General features: G+C 32.1%; 1 protein-coding gene and 1 long non-coding RNA gene across 2 annotated transcripts in view; both read right to left on the bottom strand.

The window, feature by feature from the left end:
- Positions 1–1134: 1134 nt before the first annotated feature.
- Positions 1135–9951, bottom strand: LOC143227369 (uncharacterized). Its single transcript, XR_013014991.1, has 2 exons — positions 9758–9951; positions 1135–1343 (listed from the first exon to the last, which is right to left on the bottom strand). It is a non-coding gene; the product is annotated as an uncharacterized LOC143227369 (long non-coding RNA).
- A 2633-nt stretch (positions 9952–12584) lies between these two features.
- LOC143227370 (uncharacterized) overlaps positions 12585–19148 on the bottom strand; it is a 119728-nt gene continuing 113164 nt past the window's right edge. Inside the window, exons 29-30 of the mRNA XM_076458824.1 lie at positions 16338–16696; positions 12585–15510 (exon numbers count right to left, since the gene is read on the bottom strand). Of these exons, the coding sequence (XP_076314939.1) occupies positions 15354–15510; positions 16338–16696 (516 nt within the window). The 3' untranslated portion in view covers positions 12585–15353. The remainder of the gene's footprint in view (positions 15511–16337; positions 16697–19148) is intronic.

Raw genomic sequence — 19148 nt, forward strand, 5'->3', positions numbered from 1 at the left:
AGCAAATTCAGAGGGGTTCTGCTATGCTAGTTAATATCTACCACAATGATATAGCTGTGAAAGGCTGTGTCCAAATAGGAGAAGAGATCGTGAGTCAAAGTAACAACAGGGTAAATGTATATCGTAAAATAACTGTTAACCTAAGAAGGTAAATAAACAGTAACAATGAAGTACTCATGAAATGAAGATGAGAACAAAAATGAAACTTAACTGGAAGACGAACATGAGTGTTAATGGAACCAGTCAAGTAAATCTCTGAGAAGGCTTGAGAAAGTATCATTAAAATGAATGCAGTCATAAAATTTGACATCCAACAAAATTTCCAATAAACGAATGTTAGTAAAAAAGAACGAATATTAATAAAGAAGAACATTAACATGTAGGTTTGTGCAAGTTCCCATAAGTGACAAAAAAGCAAGTTAGAGCCATGATAAATGGCCTACATGTTGGGGCGAAAAACAGAAATCGAACAGTAATTGTAACATTGTCTTGGATAAAAGCATGTCAATATGTGAGAATAATTTGGAGAACAAGAGTCAGAAAACGGAAAACGTTTTCAATAGCAGGAGCAAAATAAAGAGAATTAATAAGCAAGGTAATGCCATCAGCTGTATGAACTGGCACAACAGAAGCAGGATCATCAGAATTATGAGGCTTGCCACCAAATTTGTGAAAATAGGTGGATGATCGAGGTGAGTGATGTTATGCATTGGAAGAAACTCTAACTGGATGCATTTGCCAAAAAAATGAGTGTGAACAAAAGGGATGGACAAGACATTTAACAGAAGAATAAAATCCTTTCACAATACAGTGGTTGGAAAGTTGAGGAATGTCCAATTTCATATCGTAAAAGTAAGGCCCTTAGAATTTTGAGTGCAAATACCTTGCTTGATAGAAATCTTTTCAGCAAGCAGTTTGAAAATGGCAGGATCAACATCACTGATAAAACAGTAGAAAAGTAGTATCCGACGAGGGCTCCTGTTTAAAAGAAGACATAATTTTTTGCAGAGTGGAGATAAGAGGAAACATTTTGGTAGAAAGAACAAACAAACAGATAGCACTTCTGATAATAAAGTACAAAACAACGTTTCGACCTTCTTAGGTCATATTCTGTATTTTATTTTCATTCAAGTTTTAATACCCATGTATAGTCAGAGTCCAAAACATAAGCTCACGAAGCAGCATCACCAGACAAGTTAAGTATCCAGACATCCTCAGCAAGACGAGAATAAGGTTTAGGGGAAGACAATGAGGCGACTGACCCGTCTTATCAGCCAAATCCTGGCGCTCGAGCACATCAGCTAGACCAGAGGACATATAATTAGTCAGGAGCTGTTGAGCCGCTAAAAAAAAACAATAACAAACACATAAATGACAAATAATTAAGAGTAATAACTCACCAAAAACAAAGGTTAGGTGCAAACACTAGAACAGTCTCTAGCTACATGATTAAAAGTCATTCCAAAGGCCATTAAAATACATTTGTAACAAACAAACTGTTGTTTTGCGCTCATTTTTATAAAACTTGATATGTTTTAACAGTTACTTTCCTTCTTCACGTATTTTAAATGTGCCATTTTATGTGTTTATTGTTTCGTAACTGTGTGTTTTGTATAATAAATTAACGTTTTTCGTGTTTTAAATTTGGTTTTGATTCTCTTCGACAACCTTATATGTCTTATATGATTTTAAAGTTTCTATACTCATGTCTCTCTTTCAAACTGCTCGGCATAACCAGGTGGATAAGGTACTTGACTCGTAATCTGAGGGTCGCAGGTTCCAATCCCCGTCACACCAATCATGCTCGCCCTTTCAGCCGTGGGGGCGTTATAATTTAACGATTAATCTCACTATTCGTTAGCAAAAGAGTGGCCCAAGAGTTGGCGGTGGGTGGTCATGACTAGCTGCCTTCTCTCTAGTCTTACACTGCTAAATTAGGGATGGCTATCGCAGTTAATCCTTGTATAGCCTTGCGCGAAATTCAAACCAAACAAACAAACAAACTATCAATCGTATTTTACATTTCTAATAACTAACTATTGTTTATCGCATCTTTTAATTTGTTTTGCTTTTTTATTTGCATAACTATTATTTGTAAGTGTTTCTTTGTCATTCACTTGTTTGGAATGGATAACTAAAGTTTTGAATGTTTCATGTAGTTTGGAATGTTTTATACATGTTACTATAATTTTCTTATGCGATCTCTTTGGTTAACTATTGTTTTATATGTTTTCTATTCCAATTATTAAGCTTTCTTCAGGTGTCTATTGATTTATATTTTTCTAATGGTGAAGGTATTTTTACTTTATCTGTATGGTTTGTGATGGTTTTAAGTGTTTTTTTGCATATTTTTGGGATAAGCGACTTAAAACAACAACAATCCGAAAGAAATACTCAAATTATATATTTTTACAAATCATTGGACTTAGGCTTTCGTATATTTTGAAACACTATCTTCTTTACCCAGTACCTCAACAATTAAATTATATATTAATAGTATATGTAACACAGTTTATTTGTCATATCAATGGAGTTGAACACGTCTCGACCAATTCTGAGTTCCTCAAGTCAGATTGAATAACATTTTGTTCGGAACACTGTTTGTATAACATACAACGACAATTATTAGTGTTTACACTTTAATAAGCCTCTGCTTTACCAGTAGCTTGTGCTGCATTCTGATTTCTTTATTTTGTTTCTTCATTTGTTTAGAATTAAACGCAAAGCCAGATAATGGGCTATCTATGCTTTGTCCACCATAAATATCGAAACCCATTTTTAGCGGTGAGAGTCCGCAGAGATTCCACTGTGCCACTGGAAGACACTTTGTTTCTACAATTGTTTTAATGTATTGATGCATTCTTTATTTTCTTCACTAACCCTCATACACACGGTGGGGGTAAAAAATAAGCCCACTTGTGTTTAAGTTGTTATAGAAATATCAAAGGTGTGACTTTCGGGCCTAAAAATGTACCTAATTTAATCTATACTAATAACATACTATACTGATACGTTTAACATGTATTTTATGCAAATGGAGTATTACACCCCTTGTCTAATGTCGAAATTCACGTTTTCCACATTGGGGGTCATTTTTGACCCCAGTTTAAAAAACTCAATTACATGTCTGGTAAACAATCAAATAACATATTGATACGAAATTTTGTGTTCTAGAACATTCTAGAACACTCTATAAGTGTTCCCGAGCATTCTAGAATATTCTTATCTACGTTGCATAGAGAGCCCTCAATCGATGATGAATCAGGAAAACCTGAAATAATATCATACTATAACTCCACCAAAGGAGGAGTCGATACACTAGACCAAATAGTTAGATTCTTTTCCACAAAAAGAAAGACCAGAAGGTAGCCAATGGCACTATTTTATAACATTCTTGATGCTGCCGCATACAATGCTTACCTTCTCTATCGCCAGCGCCATCCAGAATTCGCATCAAAGTACCAAAAAAGAGCAAGACGTGAATTTCTGAAGTTGCTTACTGATGAATTACTGGCTGAAGAAGATACAAATGAAGTGATCCCTCCAAAAAGACAAAAAGTTGCTGAAGAGAACGTTAGGAAATGGTGTCAAATATGCGCACGTGATTCAAGGAAAAAAACTTCTTCAAAGTGTATCAAATGTAGTAAAATGGCTTGCAATGACCATAAAGTTACCCAGAGTGTATGCATAAATTGTATAGAATAAATATTTTGTCCAAAGTTATACTTTGCTTATATGAAAATAATTTTTTTTTTAATATTTTTGGTGGGGGTCATTTTTGATCCCCAGTGTGGGCAACGTAATTTTTTTTAGTGTGTGTACTAGGGCTAATCATTTATTTAGTAAAGAGTATCTAACTTAAACTTTACTTATATTTCGGCTTATAGTTAAATATTTCAGCTTATAGATAATCTATACCTATCTACGTAAGATATAGGAGAACTTACATATATAAAAGTACAAAAGAAGTTTACAACGTTAGAAATATATTACGATGTCTTACAATTAGTCGAAGATCGGAATGAGAAAAATAAATTTATAGATCCATATAAGAACTAATAAAGAAGCATTATTTTCTAATAACCAGCCTTCTAGAGGCACAACAGTATGTCTTCGGGCTTACAACGCTAGAAACCACCTTTCGTTACTCGTGATAGGCAGAGCATAGACAGCCCATTGTGTAGTTTTGTGTATAACTTCAAACAAACACATTCTAATAGCTTAGACGTAATAAATGATGATGTCTTAGGCCCAGTGAATGAAAATATTGTGGTTTTGATCATTCTATAACCGATAAGAAACTAGAAAAAATAATTGAATTTTTATCAGAACAATTAAAAAGGACAATTAACTTATTTATTATAGTTTTATTATTCAACTTCAGATGACATTAGAAGCAACTAAAATTATTTCATTTTTCTCAAACTTTAAGAAAGAGAAGTAAAACAAATCATTTAGAGAAACTGATGGAACTAACAGTGTTAAAGAATTGAAACAACTCATTGAAACAATGGTGATTTATTATTATAACTTACATTTCTTAAAATGAGATATTGGAAGAATTTTAAACAATTATGAATAAGAGGAAAAGTATAAGTATATGAGAGTTGTAAAAGATACGTCCCAAACTTTGCCGAGAAGATGTTCATTATAACTTCAATTTTACTAACAGATCTTGTAACTTATAAAATTTAAGCTCTATGTGATTAGAAATTGTGTTTACAACTGGTTAAATACAAAGATAGATACAATTTATATTTCTTTACAATTTAGTATTTCATCTGTTATGTACTATTTAAAGTGATTAAGATATCCTGATAAGTTTAGTTCTTGAATTGATATCGCAAGTAATATTCAAGTGCTCTTTTTCGGAACAGTTATTTGTTAAAAAAGTAAGTCCCTGACTAGCCCCTTATATTTCTGATCTTTTAAAATTATTTTGTCTTAATTTATTTTTACTACTAGTATTGTCAAAAGGTAATTTTCAAAAGAGACTGTTCTGGAGTCCCCTTATATTAAGGTGCTCCTTGTATTTGCTATCATTGTATGAGTATGGACCCAAGTAAAACGTTTTATAACCATCATGAAATTATCTTAGTATTCAATAAATACTATCCATATCTTTTGTTTTTATTTGATTTAAATTATTTTAATTCATTCTCAAGTTGTAAGTAATGACAGATCTTTTTTCATAAAAAATGAAGAATTCACGTTTACCCTTGAAAATAAAATGGAGAAATATATCTCTTATCGATGGTATTTTTATTTTATTATTAAAGTAATTTGGTTCTATATCTTACTTTAGAACAGTTTTTTTATTAGACTATTACAATAATAACATACATCATTAACAACTGTGCATTTGGTGTTATCTTTTATTTTTCATCAACTGTTTCCAACTCGTTCATTTACTTATAAATTCTAAAATTCACATATTTTAATTAAAAATTTTGAAAATAGAAACAGAGGAATGTGCAACTTGTATGGTCTCTAAGGGTGAATACATCTCGACAAATTTAATAAAAATGATAAATCTAACTTGTAAAATATTTGTTGGTGAATACTTCGTGCAAGTAAAAATTAAAATTAGAATGTGATGTGGGTCAAAAGTCATTAAAATACTTTCGTTAAAACATATAGAAAGCTAAAGATTTAATTGCTAAGCCGAAGGAATGTATGCAGAAAAAGTGTTTGTTTGTTTGTTTTTGAATTTCGCACAAAGCTACTCGAGGGCTATCTGTGCTAGCCGTCCATAATTTAGTAGTGTAAGACTAGAGGGAAGGCAGCTGATCATCACCACCCACCGCCAACTCTTAGGCTACTCTTTTACCAACGAATAGTGGGATTGACCGTAACATTATAACGCCCCCACAGCTGAAGTGGCGAAAACAGAGTGTGATGTATGCGAAAAATATTACACACAATTTTATAAAAATCTTATATCAAAAATAAAAAGCATTATATGAAAAATTAGTTATTCAGTAAATACAACCGTCATACTAAGAGTGTTTGAAAACTTATTTATTAGCTAATTTGAATAATCATATTGATGACTGTAACGAAATTTGCTATTATATATTTATACGAATACCGACGATTGTGTGAGTAAATTTATATTTAGAAATACATGTAACTTATATGATAAATATGAATTGAGAAATTCCCGCCTATTCCCTAAATTGGTAGATGTTGTTCATTCAGCCGATTTCTCGCACCCTGAAACTTAAATATAAAAGCTTAAAAATACAAAGTTGATGAATCAAAAATTTTTTTTAATATTCATACATACAGTACAACTTTTCAAGACAAAATTCAGGGTACATAATGAAAATTAATTTAAATTTTGTTAATGATGTTTTTTATTTACCCTGGAAACTTAAATATAAAAAAAGCTAAAAATACAAAGTTGATGTAATCAAAAATTTTTTTTAATTCATACATACAGCATACCTTTTTTTCAAGACAAAATTCAGGGTACATAATGAAAATTAATTTAAATTTTGTTAATGATGTTTTTATTTAGCCTGTAATGCACAGTAAACTTAGTGACTTCGTTGCTGCTGTTTTTTCTCTATGATGGCATCAAATCTTGGCGTCTTTGTACTGAGTGCCACTCGCATGTCATGTTCAGAATTCAGCCGATTTCTGCATTTTGTTTGGATGTGAAGTAGACAAGAAAATCCTTGTTCACACAAGTAAGTAGTTGCAAATGGTACCAGCATTTCAAGAGCTTTCTTCGCTAATGCAGGGTATGCTTCCAGCTGAGAAGCCCAGAAGTGTTCCAGCTGACTATTGGTGAACTCTATTTGGATTTCACGATTGTGTCTAAGGTCAATGAGATCTTCCTTGATGCCGCTGACATTTTCCAAATTCTGCATGAAAAAATTCAGGATCCAGTTGTCATAGGTTTGCAGCTCTCCACACGAGAAGTAACCCTCAAATGAAGTACGCAGCATCTGCATATGTTCAACAACTTTTGCAACAAAGTCTGGATGCAGGGTAGAATTTTCTGTGACTGTCTCTTCCAGGCAGGGGAAATTTGCCAAATTCCCCATTTTCACACGCTTTATCCACAAGACAAGTTTTTCTTTGAATGCAGCCAATTTCGCGCTTGCAGTCACAATGTTGAGTCCCCTTCCTTGCAGAGAGAGATTGAGTTCATTGAGAGCTAAAAACACATCAGCCAAATAGGCAAGCATCTGAACAAAACTAGGTTCTTTGAAATATATAGCCAGTTCTTGTACCCTTTCACGGAGAAACTGATGAATTTCTCCTCTCAGTTCAAACACACGAAACAGCACACGACCACGTGACAACCACCTCACTTCAGTGTGGTACAAAAGAACAGTGTGTTCCTGACCAATTTCCTCACAAAGTGACTGAAACAATCGATGATTCAAAGCTCGGCTGCGAATAAAGATTACAACCTTGACACAAATATCCAGAGTTTTCTTGAGATCTGGGGGCAATGTCTTTGCTGCAAGAGAGTGACGATGAAGAAAGCAGTGAGTTATTTTCAGATTAGGAACTTCTTTCCTCATTAATGCAGCAAACCCAGAACGATTGCCCTGCATTGCTGGTGCACCATCTGTACATATTGAACCAATTTTGTCAAGGTGAAGTTCGTTTCTTGAGATTCTCCGTTGTAAGGTGAAACCAAACTTGACATATCTGCAGACAAATCTGGAATGTAGGTGTTTTCTTTTTTTATGAATTATCTTTAAAATATGTGATGGAGAGACTGAAATACCTGGTTTAATCAGTAGATTTGTAGGCATGACAATACATTCTATGAAAATATTGTAACAGTAATGTATAAATACCAGTATTGTCGCCCTAGATGAAATTTCAAGCTTATAAACAAACGTGACACACTTTTATATTGTTGGTTTCCAACAATTAGTATACTGTAAATCTCGAAAGCTTTAACAGTAATAAACACTTATGAATCGGGAAAGTACGTTTATAAATTTCGAACTTTATAAACTGTTTAACTTTAGAAAATTAACTTCGGACGTTAGTAGTTATTTCTACGAGGACATTAAATATCCTAGTCCGTGAAAAGTAAGCTTGTAAACGGCGTGAAACCATCCAAGAGGCTCGGCATAGCTAGGTGGTTAAGACACTCGATTTGTAATCCGAGGGTCGCGGGTTCGAATCCTCGTCAAACCAAACATGCTTACCCTCTCAGCCGTGTGGACATTATAATGTGACGGTTAATCCCACTATTCGTTGGTTAAAGAGTAGCCCAAGAGTTGGCGGTGGATGGTGATGACTAGCTGCCTTACCTCTTGTCTTACACTAGCAAATTAAGGATGGCTAGCGCCGATAGCCCTTGAGTAGTTTTGCGCGAAATCCAAAACAAACCAAAGCAAAACCATCCAAGAATAGAGGGCTAGCTAGCTGCCCATTAAATGAACTGTACTGATATCAACTCGAAACTAATTCGCTCATCGTGAACTATCAACAAAATATTCAGTTCCAGACCAGATAAAAAACTCATGATTTTTTGTAGGTTTGTAAAATTTTTGTATATAAATCATTATTTGTAATACCCACTACTGTACATTGTATTATTACTTGAATATTATAATATTTATGTGTTTAGAGAGAAATTTTTGTGTATCATTCTTATTGGCAAATATGATAAATTTAATACATATCGACATTCAGTTAAATTCTAAATTCAAATTTCAAGCTATTTGAAATCGTAATACGTAACATAATAGATCGGAGACTCGTTCAAAATAAATTATGATACATAACATGTACAAGAATCTATTAGTAAGGAAGGAAGCGAAATGAATGACAGGAATTCGAACCCGCGACTCTCAGATTACAAGATATGTTTTTTTTGTTGTTATTTTTTTACAATGTCTCAACGAAGTCTTGATGATATCAAATGCCTCAGCTCTGAAACAATTACTAGATGTTACTTAAGAAAAGGAAAATAACATAAGTGCAGAGTTATTGATTCAAATATGCTAAATTAATATAGTTATTATTTGTCAACACCATTAAACATATACTACTCTCTGTTCTTGGAAAGACATTTGATCCCTCGGGACCTTTAACTTTTATTCATGGTGTACAGAAGGGAACTAAGTTGATTTTCATACTATGTTGAACTCCCTAAAACACATGGCATCTTCATTTTTAGGTTATATTTACGCAACAGTTCTTGTTTTACTCCAGAATTGGATATGATTGTTTCACACAACTATGCCTATAATTACCGTCCATTATTGTGCTATGCACCTATAAATAAAATTAACAAGGCTGAGTCCTAGACTTTTTTTTTTTAGCCTGAATTTACACACAATGGAGTTCATTTCGAAAATCTTAAATAATATATATTTAATTCATGCTCTCAGGAGGTGTATTACATCGTGAGAACCTGTCATTACTTACTACATGTATGATAAATTGGCAAAATTGAGTCGTGTTCCAATGTTGTGCATCACATTTTGAGAATAGGTCATTACATACTATTATAAATGATAAATCACGGATTCATAATACCTTGTCGAAATGCGCATTCTGGTGTTAACTTATCTATATGAATGAGATACAAATAAGGTCAATGCCCTTGGTACGTTATTTCATTTATAATGCCTTGTCGATATTGTGTCAATGTGATAATTGTTTACTTCCATGTCCTGGGTCCCACCTTCACTACTGACTTGTTTAATGTTTATTCTAATCTGATATTTGTAAACCCACACATACATATAGCTATTTCTATCCTCAAACATACCTGTTACTTCTAACATCCTTCCAAACTTTCATGTGGCCCGTCGGTTAGACCCCTCAACTAGTAATCTGGGGGTCGCGAGCTTCAATACTCGTCACACCGAGCATGCTCGCTCTTTCAGCCGTGGGTGCGTTATAATGTTACAGTCAATCCCACTATTCGTTGGCAAAAGAGTAGCACGAGAGTTGACGGTGGGTGCTGATAACTAGCTGTATTTCCTCTAGTCTTATACTACTAAATTAGAAACGGCTAGCGCAGATAGCTCTCGTGTAGCTTGGCGAGAAACTCAGAAAACAAACAAACCAAACTCACGTTTGTGACATGTTTAATCTTTTCTCATGACAATTTCTATACTTACATATATTTGAATTACTTACTGATCCTTCTCATAGCTATTTTAAAATTCACACATTCGTGATATGTTTAATATTCCTTGTAGTAACTAACTCTGACCTCACACATGCATGACCTGTTTAATGTTCCTTCTCACAAATACTGTTAAATCACATGTACTTGACTGGTTCAATATTACTTCTCAGTGCTATTTCCGTGTTAATATATTGATATGTTTAATATACCTTTTCTCAAGTATTTCTAAGCCTAGATATACCTATCGTGTATAATTTCTTTTTCACTACTGTTTCTAACAACATATATACCCATTTAATGCTCTTTGTTTCAGTTCCTGCTAAATTCACAAATACCTGATGTGTGTAGCATTCTTTCAGTTTTTCCTAAACCCACAAGTACTATACGTGTTTGATGTCATGCCGACAGCTTTGCAAGCTTATACATATCTGACTTGTTAAGATTTGTTCTCTCTGTTTTAAATTCACACCTTCTCTTGTGTTGAATGTTCCTTCTTTCAGCTATTTCCAAACTTCCACACACTGATGTATTTAGCATTTCTTGTTATCATTATTTCTAAACTCGCCAACACCGATGTTTTAATGTTATTTCTTGCAGCTACTTTAATCTTACATATACTTGGCGTTTCTTGTATTACTGCTCCCAGATATTTCTATACTCTCACATGTATGGAGTGTTTAATATTCTTTCTGACAGCTATTTTTAAAGTCAGGCGTAGCTGAGGTTCTTTTTTTCACAGCTATACCCAATATGTTTGATGCACGTTCTCACATAATTATAAAGTCAAGGTTATCCGACATGTTTGATGTTTGTTCTCCAAGGTATTTCTAAATTCATACAAACTTGTTATTTTTTAATGTTCTTGCTTATACCGATTTCTAGACTTAAGCCTGATACCTTTAATGTTTCTTCTCATTGCTGTTTCTAAACCCACATACACTGAGGTCTCAATGTTCCTAAAATCTCTCAAGGACTGGTATGGCCAGATGGTTAAGGTGCTCGACTCGTAATCTGCACAAGCTCGCTCATTTAGTCTGGGGGCGTTGTAACTGATGGTCAACCCCACTATTTGTTGATAAAAGACTAACCCAAGGATTGGTGGTGGGTAGTGATGACAAGCTCAATTTCTTCGAGTCTTTAACTGCTAATTTACGGATAGTTAGCGCAGATAGCCTTCTTGTAACTTTGTACGAAATTCCAAACAAATTAAACTTTCTTTCAGCTATTTTCAACTCATACACACTTGGCGTTCCTTTTCATCGCCGTTTTTAAACTCTTACACATACGTATACCTGACATGTTTAATTTTCCTTCTCACAACCATTTTTAAACTAAACCTGGCCAGTTAAATGTTCAATAATAAAAAATTACGAATGCATTGCTAATAACAAATAAAATATTTTTCACTGGCCATCTGATTACAGGTTACACAAAGTAAAATTTTTTGTATTAACTTCTTTAAAATATCATTAAAAGCGAATTTTAGTAAAGAGGAAATTATGCATTTTATGTGAAAATTAAAAACTGGGTATTTATTTTGAAATTCTTGCTTTTGGTCATCTAATGTAATAACTAATTTTTCTGAATTAATTAACAGTACATTTTGCTATAAGTTTCTTATATGATTATTTTTACTTATTGTAAATCTAAAATAAATCATGGTAGATTTATGTGGTGAAAATAAGGAATATTGGCACTTTGTATGCGAATGCTCTTTTTTAAAAAGGTTCAGGAAAACCCTTGGGATTACAGGGCAAGTATTTGATTGAATGTTGGTGTAATGCATAATTATTAAATATGTTTATTTGTTAGGGATGACCTAGTTATCCTTCAGACTTTAATGAGAAACTTTTTGATACCACTTACAAAATGAAAAATATTTACAAGAAAACTCAAATAAATATCATCGTTATTTTACTAGCTTAAATAATTGTTTTCTTGGTTTTCAAGTAAAATCTCTAATTGAGAATAAAACTAGTTTCTGTAGGAAAAAAACAACAACTTTACTTCAACTCATAACAATAGCTACAAGAAACATTTAGAAACTTAGATTATTCAATAGATGAACCAGAGTATAAACTCGTATCTTTATACAAAGTTTCTCTGTGATTAAGAAAGATAAATTTAAATGTAGAAAGGTAACAAAATGAATATCTTAAACTTAAGGACAAAATCAAAGAATAAAAAACCCTGTTACCATTTCATAATGACATTAAATAAGTTAGTTTAAGAACAAGGTAGCAACTACGACAGTTGTTTCGTAAATATTATCTTTGGTGTCTGTCCTTATCCAAAACATAAACAGACCCTAGAAAGCTCTATTAGTGACTTTATCATCAACAGATGTCACAATAGTAGTAAACATACAGCAAAGATTAGGGTTAGTATACATTTGTAAGTTTGACTTACATAAGACACTTTTAACCTTTTTTTCAAGCAGTAAAACAAAGAACCAAAGTTAGAATTGATCTCAAGATTCTTTATTTCTTTTCAGTTGTGAAGAAGCTACAGCTTTATAATATATTAATACGTCCTAAACAAAAAATACGAATGACATGATTTCTAGTAACTTTACCATATAAATGAATGGAAAAAAGCTTACTAAAATATCAGTATCTTTGCATGACACTACTGAACGAAAATGTGTACAGACATTACTAGTAATATTAATCCCAGAATTAGTTAAGATATTTTTGTTATCTTGCTTGATAAAAAATAATTATTTTTGCTTATTCGATGAAGCTCAAATGTGGCAAAACAATCAACATTTGATGTCTGTTCCTCAAGGGTATTGATGAAAAATACATTTATTTATTTTTTAACATTATGCATGAATATAAACAAAATAATAACTCAAATTTACACAAACACATCATTAATGTCAAGTGTAAATTGACATCTTCTATCAGCTATTGCAACTCCCAACTCACTAATTTTATTTGCTAACCTTCAAGAAATATTTTTAAAATACAGTTATGGTTCTTTTGTAAGAACTTTTGAACATAATATTTTGCAGTAGCTTCCAACAAGAACTAGAAGGAGCTGCCATTAGTTTTAATGAACAATTTCTCTTAAATATAATACTAATAGATATTTGGTAATGTAGGCATAAATATCTAAACACCTACAAAAACACCGGGTTAGAAAATAGAAAAATAGAAAATGGCCCATAGTCAATACTGGGATCAAATACTTATACATCCATGTAATAAACTACCAATGAGTATTAAACACAATTATATATCTGAAAACATTAACTAATAGCTACATTTTTTTTGTTTCAGCAAGCAAAAGTGGTTGGAAAGGTATAATTCTCAAATAAAGAAACAAAACTTTCTTTTTGGTATAAAAAATTAGCAGTAGAACATTCATAAGGTTTTGCTGCTTCATTTAACAGTTTATTACTACTTTAGGTGATGTTGATTTACATGTCTTTTATTAATTATTTTTATCATGTGGTGATAGATATTTAAAATACACAGAAAACCCCACTACTTTTATTGTTTAACTTTGGTACCCTCTCTTTTGCAGTCTATTACATTTTTACCCTCTTTGTTATAGCCATAGGTTTTTAAAATTATTATTTTTATTAAGAACTATTTTAATTTTGTGAAAAAACAAAAAACAAACAAACTAATTAGAAGATCTTTTTCATTGCATTTCATACTTATTCCCAAGTATTGGTACTGCATGGTTTTATATTCAATTTTAGAACCATAAATTTAATACATCACAACAGTATTGCCATTTTATTGTAACATGTAAATTATAACATTCATTAAACTTGTTTACCTATATTCAAGTTTCCTGAAAAGTGACTGCAGCTGTAATATTTTGGTTTACTGTTGATATGTATTGGTAACTATATGTATAACTGTTTGTTGTGAATAACCTGCAGAAGCAGTGGTGCCTCTCCAACAGTTTACATATCCAAAACGCTTATAGTTCTTGCTTAGCAAGTAATAAATACATGTATACAATTCAACTTACTGTCCATGTATTTAAGAAACAACATGATACGTAAAAACATTCAATTTCTGCTTGCAAAATATAGTAAGAAAGAAATTGTGACAAAATGTATTTGGAGATTTTATTTGAACATAAATATATTAATTTTCAAATTCAAACTAGTTTGTAGGACAACTGTTACTGTCATATTTATCTTTTAATAATGACATCTTTGATGTACACTGATATATATACATAAACATCTTCTTAGCTGTATTAAGCTTTCTAAAAATATCTAAGAGTATGCATTAACAGGTCTGCAAACTGGTTACATAAATATGGGAAAACCCCTCAAAATAAGATTAATGGAATGATACATATGTACACTTTGTTCTACACAGCTGGCAACAAAATGTTCCATTAGAATATATATATATATATATATATGTATGTATGTATATTACATGACAAACTTTTAGGTTAATGCATGGAATGGTAAATATCTGAAATATGAAGTGTCTTCAGCAAGATGTTAACACAGTGAAAAAGAACTATTTTCATAACATGAATCCTGAGATTTACAAAGTACTTTAGATTTAACTACACATAATTTAACCTACAAAAGCTACCAAAATATATTACAGTAATGCACAACATCCTTTTGAGACAAAGATGAAAAATATAACCTACATCCCAATTTCTGGGGAAAAAGGAACCAAAACAAAAATTGTATTTAATGAAGTAAACACCAAACAACATCCCACATTTAGATTCTTGCTCAATTACATACATTATTTTCAAAAATTTAAAATGCTAAAAACATCTGAATTGTTCTGACTTATAGAACATGATCAAAAATAACTTTATAATAAAGGGACTTTTCCTTTAAAGTTTCTGACAAGAACAAAAATATATCTTACATAATGCCTTTGATAATGTAGTCTTCTTGGAAAGCTTCCTTTCTTGTATCACAGGTATCAGATCTGACTAGCCCTGTAACTGCAATCCAGTACCACAACAGCTTATTTTCATTTTACATATGCTGAGACAAGCTTTTATCATAATAAAATTTAATGGTGAAAAAAAAACCACATGACCAGATCTGACACTTAATAATGAGAAAGTGACATTCTTTCTTTATATTAAGATCACTGTTTGCAGAAAAACAGTCCATACAAAATTGCACTCATTTACTCAACAAAAACATTTGGATTACAGTAGTCACTGAATGTTTGATTTACCAAAAGAATAATCAATAAGCCTATTATTTTTCAACTTGTCTTCAACGAGCTGGATATTCTGTGAATGTTCCTGTGGTTGCTGGCCAGGTGCGAGGACTGCTGACGTTACTAGTTGTGGTAGTTACTGTATCCGTGGTGACAGCAGTTGTTGATGTGACAGTCTGAGTTGAAGGATTACGAAGCAATGTGGCCAGAATACTAAAATTATATATATATATATGTATATATACAATGATTTAAGAGATAATAAATGATTTTTTGTGTTTATAACCTATCTATAAAATAATCAACATCATGAATCACAAAACTTGCTGTCTTAATTGTCACTCAATTTATGACAAATGTTAATACTATTTACATAATTTCAAGCTAACCGTGCTTCATTGTACAATGTGATAAATCATTGTGTGAGATATATGTTAGAAGCTGTAATAATAATAACTGAGTACATAAAACATTTGTTTTAAAATAATATATGCAGTTTAAATTAACTTGTAAAATGTAAATCTACTATATTAATTTTTTCTTTCTAGTTAAACAAACAATAAAACCAAAGTGTCAATACTATTCATCACCAATGAAGTTGACTTTTTTGACTATATAACAGGAAAAGCAAGCAAAATAATTTTTGTTTTTGTACAAAGTGAACAGGTTATAAATACTAAATTGTGATATAAATCATAATAGTTTTCTGCAGTAAATGAGCAATTTTGGATTTGATTCAAATGCTTTTTTCATTCATTTCAATCTGTGCAACTCATTAAAAAATATATATTTCTCCTTGCAAGTTTAACTACACCAAAGAACCAAGTATAACTTGATTTGTCCTAAATATAAACAATAACATAAAATATCAAATACTGTACTTTCACGATATATCAAATGTAAACCTATGCTAATCAAAACAATTTTAATAAATTAAAGTTCAAGTGTATTATTAATTTTTAGATACTTATATTAATCATCATTTAGAAAAGGGCATGTATACAATACAAATATTATAATACATTTTACTGTAGTCAAACCTGAATGGTTGTTGCTGATATTGGGCAAGAAGCTGTGCCAGCTGGACATTATCTAACACTGCTGTTGTGATTGTTTGTGGTTCCTCTGCTGAAGAGGTTGATTCTGTTGTAATTGGTGTTATAACTGAGGTATCAGTATATGTGTGTGTTGTTATGACTGTTGTAGAACTGACAAGTGTGGCAGGCTGTGAAGATTGAACACTGGAAGGGATGATCAGGGTTGTAGGGCTTGACTGGGAGATGCGAGCTGCCAGGTATTCTGATCCTGCAGGCCTGTATTCATTCAGTGACTGAGTGAGTTCAGACATAGCTTGCGTCAACAGATCAGCAGAGGGTAAAGTATCAGCAGTTGGTGAGCCCTAGGATATAAAAAGTATTAAAGAAATTTTACTAAAAAAATCAAAAACAAAATCTTTTAAAAGAAACATTTTATCACATATAATCATTACTGTTTGTGACAAATAAACTTAACAAATTATATTAAAACAATCAACACCCATATTACCTGCAAAGGGTTAAATCATACTTTATAAAAATTGGTAATTAAGGGAAACATTACTGTGGATACGAGTCTGAAAGCACAAGAAACATGTTAAACATCTGCATATTTGATTCATTGAAATTTTCTAATCATAAAACAATGTAAAGCTACCACATGTAAATTCATGCCTGGTGGTATATGTTAATGGTTTTTTGGAGGAAGTTAATTCTTACAGCAAATTATTGAAAGATTTTAGACCTTTAAATGGAGATAAAAAAGCTTGTATCGCAAAGGAAAGAAACAGGCTCTAATATCACACCTTAAGCTCATCGAAAACAGAACTTTCCAATCAAAAATGCCAAAAGATATCAGAATTACAGCAATCCTATTCAACTGCATAAAATCCTCTGGTGCAGTTCATTGGACTTCTGTGCCTTTGGTGTGTTTAAATCTACTCTTGAGAGTCAATATCCACACAGTGGAAAGTTTATCAAAATATGTGGCCTGAAATGATATTAATATTAAGCTAATATAAGGTGTTAGAAATGCAAAAATTTCTTCCTGATTCTTGTTATTTTACCTTTGTTTGTCATGAATGGTGATTATTTTGTTAGCTAATCCTTCCGGATAATTATTCAATTTTGAAATCTCCTGAAGGTCCACTTCTGCTTCCATTAAACCACCAGGCCAGGGTTGTTACAAATTTGTGAAATTCTCATTAACTGCTAAATATCATAGCTTTCTTTATAACCCATAGGTTGTGGGAGAAAATATAGAAGTAGCAGCTTTTTTGTTTTTAAATATATGTTGCTAGCTACCTCACATACTGAAACAATAGTACATTAGATTTGTAGTCCTTCAGTAGGCCACAAAATTCAGATGTTTTACTATAATGAAATGCAAGATCCAAATTTGTTTTGTGATTGCAGTAGCTATCATTAAAATGGACAATAGCTTTGTTCAGATAGTTCTCCATAACATCCACTCTACCACCCTCATCAGAAATGTAAATTGTTAGATCAGTACTTGTTTTAGTTCCTCACTCTTGATTTAAGTTAATTTAAGTTTGTAACTGTAACCTAAAAACATTTAGCAATAATGCTCCAAATTTTTTATCTCACAAATTTTAGGTGATGTTCAGAATCTTCCAAATATACTGGTGGACAATGTAGACAATCAAAAGGTAACAGAAGTTTATGCCATGGTATTTCTGGGTGAGTTACAAGTAGCAACACAGTCCACTTATGTGTAGTACTGAGAAAGTCTGTCAGAGTTTATAAGGGTAACTTGATTAAATTCAATGCTATTATTTACATCAACTGAAAAAGATTACTGTTTTTATAAGTATCTACATGGTCATCAGGACATACAAGGTGCCTGGTATTAAAGATTTCCTACAATACTTATCCCATCTAAAACTAAAAATAGTAGAACATTTGAGTTTTATGGCCTACCAAAGGACCACAAATCTGACATACTGCGGAGACCTACTGTTTCAGCCTTTAGTTCATCCACAGAAAAAAAAAGTTTTGATTGAGTGAAAAAAATCCCATTCCTCTATTGCAATTTATTCGATTCCATCTAAGTAGCACTTTCAATTTCCTTAATAAATTGAGCACCACCACTGATAAAGCCAATAACAGAATTCGTTTGATGTATATGTTCTACACCCATCCATTCTATTCCATGAGGGAATTGATATTGTTACATTCTATTCATCTCACCATAAGACTACTAATGTGAGTCTCTCTAAATGATGTTTACTCCTGTATTTTGCTTTATGCAAAAACATTTTCATATTTAGAGAAAAAACTTGCTGTCAGATTCAAGGTGTATCCTTCAGTAATAGGGTGGTTATAATTTTAATGTATATAATTGAGACTAAAGCAGCAAATGACTGGACACTTGCCCTTTGGCTGCATTTTTTATGGTATATAAGGGATTTCTAGGCTTCCGCTAGCCATTAGCCACATCGTCATTGGTGAAAAGAAACAGCCTGCGGCTAAAAAAATTCTAGTGTTGGTTTCACCACAGTGATAATAAAAGATAATAATTTTTCAGTCTTGGATGGTTTTCCTTTATTTATTCTGCTCAAGTTTTGGTCTTAACAGCTTTTGTCGTTTTTATCACCATCCATGCTATTAATGATGACAAATGACCAGAGGCACCCCCCAGCGAGTTGAAGAAACAAGAAACGTCTCTAAAAACTACCACTGACTGTAATCTATATTTTCTTTATATATATTTTTTTGTGATTTCAGAGATATGACAACTAACAAATTAAATTTAGAAAAAAAAATATTACTCAGCTGTGCTAATGATTTCTTTTA

Source organism: Tachypleus tridentatus, chromosome 9 (assembly GCF_004210375.1).
Source record: "Tachypleus tridentatus isolate NWPU-2018 chromosome 9, ASM421037v1, whole genome shotgun sequence".
In the NCBI taxonomy this organism is placed as follows: domain Eukaryota; kingdom Metazoa; phylum Arthropoda; class Merostomata; order Xiphosura; family Limulidae; genus Tachypleus; species Tachypleus tridentatus.